We start from the raw sequence: 7,067 nt of genomic DNA, 5'->3' as shown, positions 1-7,067 counted from the left end.
CATAGGGTCGGCAGGGCTGGACGAGACCTTCGAGATCATCCAGTCCGACCGTTAACCTGTCACTCCGCTCTAACCCCTAAACCATATCTTCCAGCGCCAGGTCCAGACGCCTCTTAAACACTTCTAGGGACGGTGACTCCACCACCTGCCTGGATAACCTATTCCAGTGCCCGATTTTGTGCTTGGAGGCTTTTCCATGCCTGGGAGAGGCTATGAGTATGCTGAAAGATGGAATACAAAGCTGAGATGATCTGAGTAGATCAGAGGAGGGGTCTGAGGTCAGGTGGCATCAATCCAGCTGCGTGGGAGCACGAGTAAGAGGCCGCAGGTCTGAGAAGGTGAATTCCCGTGTGGCTATGGGGACAGAACAGCGAGGTGATGCTTCCAACCCTCTCAGCACTGGGGAGGCTGCAGCAGGTACCAGCCAGCAGGAAACCAGTGAGCAAAACGCTGCTTGTGAGGAAGGGCTGGAGAGAGTCTGCAGATACTACAGCAGGCACATCACATTTCAGCCACATTTGAGCTTATTCTCACTGATGACATTCTGGCATGACAAGAAAGCCAAGACAACTGTGTTTCCGGCTCCATCAATACCTGTGCTCAGGAAGCTGCACCAGAGACCCTGGCTAAGGAGCATCTCCAGTTACCATCACGTTCAAGCTAAAGCTTCCAAAGAACAAAAATAGAAATTGTACTGCTACCCTAAATAGTAACTAGCCAAATTGTATTGATAGACAATAAGAGTTTCCAGAAGGGTTAGAGAGGAGAAACACACAGAATCTGGGTGGAGAACACACAGGACTCCCCTACCATGCTGTGCAGAGCTGGGCAGTGACTGCAGGGTCAGAAAGCTGGCATCAGGCTCAAAGCTTTCACCGTGCCAAAATAATCCTGCAATAACAGTTCTCCCAGTGTTGGAATCTGATCCTTTTACAAAATGCTTGTTTCTAGGCAGTATTCAGGATGCTGGAATGAATCACTGCCCCAGGCTACGTCAGCTGCCTCATCCAGTTGCTCAGCTGTTTTCCCACATAGCTGCTATTATTTTTTTCCTCTGAAAGCTGGGAAAAAAATGGCTGGAAGCAACACAAGGCTGCCCTTTTCCAAGGACCCATCAGCTTTTATCTCTGTTTTCATCATAGACCCAATGGTTTTGCTGTTAGCCACTTCTACCTAAATGCCACCTCCTCCTGACAAGGTACATCTAAGCCCTGCCTCACAAAGCAGCTTCTCATAGCAAGCTGATGGCACACCTGGAGGGGCTGATCCAGTCCTCCCTGCCCTCGGCCTCTTCTCTCAGGGCCAGTCCCAGAGGGAGCTAAGCAAAGAGTATTTTTGACTCCCAAAGGTGCTGCCCCCCATAGCTACAATCCCTGCACAAACCTATTCCCATTTGGTGTGAAAAGGCTACATCAGCACCCTTTTTTCGCGGGTGACCTCAGCCTCTTTCCTGCCCACCTCTCGGGGGAGGGGAACCCAAGGGATCTCATCAGTGGCTCACAGCATCCCTGTGCAATAAGGGCACATCAAGCCCTTGAAGGTCATTGCCCAAAATAGCAACCAACCAACCAGAGCTTAGGGGATAGGATATACTAGGAAAAGTCTGGCTACATCAGCACCCTTTTTTCGCGGGTGACCTCAGCCTCTTTCCTGCCCACCTCTCGGGGGAGGGGAACCCAAGGGATCTCATCAGTGGCTCACAGCATCCCTGTGCAATAAGGGCACATCAAGCCCTTGAAGGTCATTGCCCAAAATAGCAACCAACCAACCAGAGCTTAGGGGATAGGATATACTAGGAAAAGTCTGTTACAGCAGAAAATCAGGCCCATTCTGCTGCTGCACACAGACCTGGGTGATGGCCAGCAGTACAAAAAGGTCCCTGGGGAGTCAGAGGCTTTGGAAAGAACAGACTTGCTGCTTTCCCAGTCCCATGATGGTAATTTTCCCTGTAGCCAGAGCTCATCCTTTTAAGATGCTTGGATCTCCAGACAGCTCTTTGCATTGAGCTTTCAGGCTATGTTTCACTGTCCCACATCAAATCAATGACCCTGTTGTTCTGCTGGTTTCTTACTTACATGCTTCTTTTCTCCTCTTTGCATCATTTTTTCCCCAGGTCTCAAGGCTGCACTTTTCCAATGACCATTGATTGCCTATCTGGTCATGTCCCTAGTCCCAGTCCATGCCTACCACTTCAGGGTGGTAGGTGACTATCTTCCTGGCTCAGCCTTAAATGCCACATCCTAAGGAGGGCCACCTCATCCCAAGCTCAGGTTCACCCAACAGCATCTCATGACAAGCTGAAAACACCTGACAGCCTCACTCCTAACACCTGACACACATGATGTAAGAGTTTTATAGCCTAAACGCCTACAGCCTCTTAGCAGGGGAAAGACTGCATTTACAGGACCATCAATGGCATGGCCAGGCTCAGTGCGCACCCTGTCCCCCATGCAACCTCCCAGAACATCCATGCAGAGCACCCTGCAGCCACAGCACCCCGCAGCCACAGCACCCCAAAAAGGCTGCCAACCTTCTGCAGACCCTCATCCCTTCATTTCCGCTGCCCTCCCACCCCACGAGGCTGATAAATGCAAAGACATAACAGTGGTGTGCATAGCGATTGTGGTTAGATTTTATTGTTTTTTTTGTTTTGTTTTGTTTAGTTTTTTTAACCCATATATTTGTTATAATACAAAATATACAGACTGGAGATGCCAAGCAGGTTGTGAGTCACCGTGCCCTTGGGCAGGGGGGTCACACCATGCAACCTACAGCGTGAGGGAGGAGGAGGAGGCATCTGCTCTACGTGGCAGGAGACAGTGGGTACCCCGTAGAGCTTGGGAGGAGGAAGAATGGGGAGAAAGAGATGGGAGGGGTAAGGGTCAGGATACCTGTCCTCCCACCCTTGGGAGAATGCAAGTGAGAGCTCAGCCCCACAGCAAACCGAGGAAAAGGTCTGTGAGATGAATAGTGTTGCATGAACCTAAAAACACATCATGTCTATGAGATGAATATGGTGAATGAAACTAAAAACATATCTGCAAGGGGACAGGGACAGTCCCACTGGAGAGCAGCCTCATAGTTTTGGCTCAGAGCCCCAGGGGGGAATCTAATGTCTCCAACACCAGGGTCTCAGCCTGGGTCTGGGGCCTGGCCCAGCATAGGTGCTGGCCTTGCACCCCTTCCCCATTGATCCCAGACACTGCAGCTCAGACCAGCCCCAATCGCCCTTGGCTGCCAAGGATGCATAGGCTGAAGCCACACGGTCAGGCGCTGCCAGGGCTGAGTACATTCCCAATGCCCGTGGGGGACTTCTGGCTGGCATGGGATCATTAGCCCATGGGCATTACTGTCCCAGCTACAACTCTGAGTGGTACGCAAGCAGGACAGGCCTGCCCGCACACACCCAGCTCCAGGGAGCTGACAAAGACATGGGGAGCCACAGGGTCCCCAAGCAGGCTCTCACATGGCCTGGGAGAAGGGGCTGGGCAGACCCTGCCCCGAGGTGACTCTCCAGCCTGCCAGCATCATTGCAATGACTTCTGACTGACCTCAGCCTTGGCTTTCTCCCTCAGGAGCTGCCAGCTCAGATGTGTCACCAGCACAGGGTGGTGGGGACACCCTGTCCCATTGCTCATTCTCCAGCCCCTGGGCAGCGGGCGGGCTGGGACAGACAGGCCACAGGAGCAGGGCAAGGTCAGCAGCAAACAATGCCAGGAGTGTGGCTCTGAGCCCTAAGGGCCAGGATGGCCACTGGAGCCCAGCACATCTCCTTCCTCCATGTGTCCCCCCCATACCTTGGCTGCCATGTCCTCAGGAAGGGTTATAAAGCGTGTCTCTCCATTGGAGCCTCAAAGTGGTTCCCTGAGGTCCCTGTGTGCCAGCATCCCAAACTTGAGATACAGGGGCTGAGCTTGCAGCCCTCCCAAGCCTGCATCCTCCAAACTGGGGGACCAGTGCCACAAGAAGGCGCCTCAGGATGCCTTTAGTCTGCCCTCTCCCTTTCTCTGGATGAGCCTCCTAGGTCTAACTGAGCCCCCTGGGATCAGGGGCTGCTCTCCATAGTTCATGCAGCAATGAACCCCAAGTGCCCCATGTGGCTGCCTTCTCCAGGCACAGCTCCTCTGCCCACCCACTGGCCCAGGGCCTGGGCAGGAAGGGTGGCTGGCAGCTCAGGGCCAATACACCGGACACGCTCCCCATGGCAGGGCATAGCCAGGGCAGGGGAGGAAGCCGAGGCACCGGCACCCATTGCAACACTTTATTGGTTTCTAGACAGCGTCACTGGAGGGGTTGGGCTGGAGCCAGGGTTCAGGGCTCCTGGGGCTGGGGGAGCTGTGGCTGCATGGGGTGCTGTGCATGGGGAAGACCTCTACTGCAGCCCAAGGCTGCAGCTTCCCCACCAGGAATTGGTGCAGGAAGGTCCATCCAGGTGAAATGCTCATCCTGTGCCAGCTGACATCTGGGAGTACCTGCTTGGGATCCCCCAAGGAAAGCAGAACCAGCCCAGGGGGAAGGGAAGATCTCAGCACCAACTGCATCTCCGGGCAGGGAGACCCTGTCCCATAGGGGTATCTGTGCAGCCGGTGGAGGGGAGGCTCAAAGGAAAAGTCAAGATAGAGAAGCAGGTTCTGGGCACAGTTGGCAGGAGAGCTCGGCTGGAGGCAGGTCCGGGAGCTAAATCACACTGTCGAACAGCTGCATGGACCGCATGATATTCTCGTCCTGTGGGGAGCAGGTGGGAAGTGGGCAAGTTGGGCACAGAACAGCAATCTGGGCAGCTTCCCCAAACCTGGCTTTACCCTCATGGCTGTTCTGGCACATGGGACAAGTGCCCCAGGGATTACAGGCAGTTTCCAAGCCCTGCTAGGATGCACAGCTCCCCTCATCTGCACAGGGTTGCTGGCACAGGTACACTTCCCATAGCAGAGACCCAGCCTTGCCCCTGGGAGCCCTGCCTTCATCCCCTCTCTGCCAGGAGGGAAGGGTGGGGGACAAAGGTCCCCAAGGGACAAGGGGGTGACCCAGTCCAGAGCAGAACTGCTAGTGCCTTTACCTTCTGACAGGACTCCAGGAACTCCTCGATTGTCACCACGCCATCCTTGTTCCGGTCCATTTTCTGCAGACAAGCACAGTACAAAAGGCATGGTAGGGACAGCCCCAGCCCCAGGGAGAGCTGAGTACCCCCTGCCCAGCTCCCACAGGAGCTGGACCTAATGCACCCCTGCCCCAGCCATCCCCAAGCACCCAGCAGAACCAGCACGGCCATGCCTCATCCCCAGTGTGAGATGTTTTCTACTGCACCCACTGGCTCTGTGCTGGAGCTCTGCTTCCCCAGGATGTGCTCAACTTACTTGGAAGAAGTTCTCCACATGCTCCCGGGGTGCTTCCTCCCGCATGGCCGGGTAGGTGTATTTGCCCATCATGTCGTAGATGGACTTCATGATATCCAACATTTCCTGGTGGGAAGGGGAGCAGGGTCAACATGGTGCTCTGATTCTTCCTGGTTCCTGGCCTGCACCTTTTTCATGATGCTCCCGAAGGACCCGTGGGGTGCTCAGGTGTACTCCTGCTGGTTCTGTGCACAGTGCGGGGCCATGTGTGTGTCTGCACATTTGATGGAACTCCCTAAGCAGCACAACCCCCATCCACCCATCCACAGAGACACACCAGTGCCAGGGGGCCAGGAGGGACCTGTGTGCAAAGCTGAGCTGTTAAATACTGCCCCCACAAGCTCTCCTCGAGCCCAGACAATGCCCCCAAGTGCTGTCATTGCCCCTGTCAGGTGCAGACTTGCACTGGCCCTGGAGATCAGTCTGGATCCCCTGTCCCACCTCTTTGGTGATGCAGCCATCTTTGTTCAGGTCATAGAGGTTGAAGGCCCAGTTCAGGCGATCGTCAATGGTGCCGCGCAGGATGATGGACAGCCCAGACACAAAGTCCTGCAGGGATGGACAAGGCAGGCAAATGGGAGCTATGGCAACAAAAGGTCTCATGGTCACAGAAGACACAGCCTTGCCTCTCCCTCCTGCAGAGAGGGAACTCAGTCCCAAAGCAGATGTGCCATGGGGCTGAGCTGACAAGGGAAATGTTTGGTATCAAAAAGAGCCTGGGGAGAAACCATTGCTTGACACCATATATGTCCCACACTAGTCCCTTGGGTCATGAACTCAAGAGGACAAAATGCATAAGGACCTGCTGTTCAGCCATGATCAAGCCATGACTGTGCCTGATGGTCTGCATACATATCAGACACAAGCCAGAAAATACAGAAAGACCCTTATTTTTTTTATTTTCACTGTTTTTCTACTGCCTCTGGGAATTTAATAAACTCCACCAGTCCCTGCAAAATTCATCATCCATCTGCAACAGCAACGCTGCTAATCCCAGCCTGCGGTACCTGAAGGGATATGCTCTCCCTGCCCCACTGCCATCCCACCACCGCTCCTCAGCCACAGCTCACCTCAAAGCTGACAGAGCCATCATGGTCGGTGTCAAAGGCGTTGAAGAGGAAGGTGGCATATGTGCTGGAGTCTGCAGGGAGGCGAACAGTATAAGGGGATATTGTGTGACCCCTTGCCCCACAGGGCACCTGTGCAGAGCATGGGGACAGGGACAGGGATGGGCACTCACCTCCCTGAGGGAAGAACTGTGAATAGATCTGCTTGAAGTTTTCTTCATTGACAATGCCACTTGGGCACTCCTGTCAGGGCAAAGCCACAGTGTCACTTCCACATTGCAGAAAGGGGCTGAGTATCCCCCTAAATCCCTGTGGCTCCCTTGCCTTGCCCCCCAGCCCTGTGCACCTGGTGAGACAGCCAGTAAGGCTGCTTGGAGTATCTCCCTGATTTTGTGGGCTGCAGCCCTCGCTGGAGTGGCTCTGCATCTTAGGCACCCAGGAAGGGGGGGTCTGCACCCAAGGAATGAAACACAGGATCAGGTCTCCCCACTGAGCTCCCTGGAGGTGGGATCAGGCCATAGCCTTTTATAAACTCCAACCCCAAGGTCCCCAAAGCCTTCACAAACTCTGGGCACTGACAGGTGCAAAGCACCCCCTGAGATTGGCA

General features: G+C 54.4%; 1 protein-coding gene across 1 annotated transcript in view; it reads right to left on the bottom strand.

Moving 5' to 3' along the window:
• Positions 1 to 4,677: 4,677 nt before the first annotated feature.
• LOC103800604 (Kv channel-interacting protein 2-like) overlaps positions 4,678 to 7,067 on the bottom strand; it is a 14,135-nt gene continuing 11,745 nt past the window's right edge. Inside the window, exons 3-8 of the mRNA XM_009072985.1 lie at positions 6,634 to 6,703; positions 6,464 to 6,534; positions 5,835 to 5,942; positions 5,355 to 5,459; positions 5,057 to 5,119; positions 4,678 to 4,725 (exon numbers count right to left, since the gene is read on the bottom strand). Of these exons, the coding sequence (XP_009071233.1) occupies positions 4,678 to 4,725; positions 5,057 to 5,119; positions 5,355 to 5,459; positions 5,835 to 5,942; positions 6,464 to 6,534; positions 6,634 to 6,703 (465 nt within the window). The remainder of the gene's footprint in view (positions 4,726 to 5,056; positions 5,120 to 5,354; positions 5,460 to 5,834; positions 5,943 to 6,463; positions 6,535 to 6,633; positions 6,704 to 7,067) is intronic.

Source organism: Acanthisitta chloris, unplaced genomic scaffold, assembly GCF_000695815.1.
Source record: "Acanthisitta chloris isolate BGI_N310 unplaced genomic scaffold, ASM69581v1 scaffold6864, whole genome shotgun sequence".
NCBI lineage: Eukaryota > Metazoa > Chordata > Aves > Passeriformes > Acanthisittidae > Acanthisitta > Acanthisitta chloris.
This window is presented reverse-complemented; position numbering and strand designations above follow the sequence as displayed.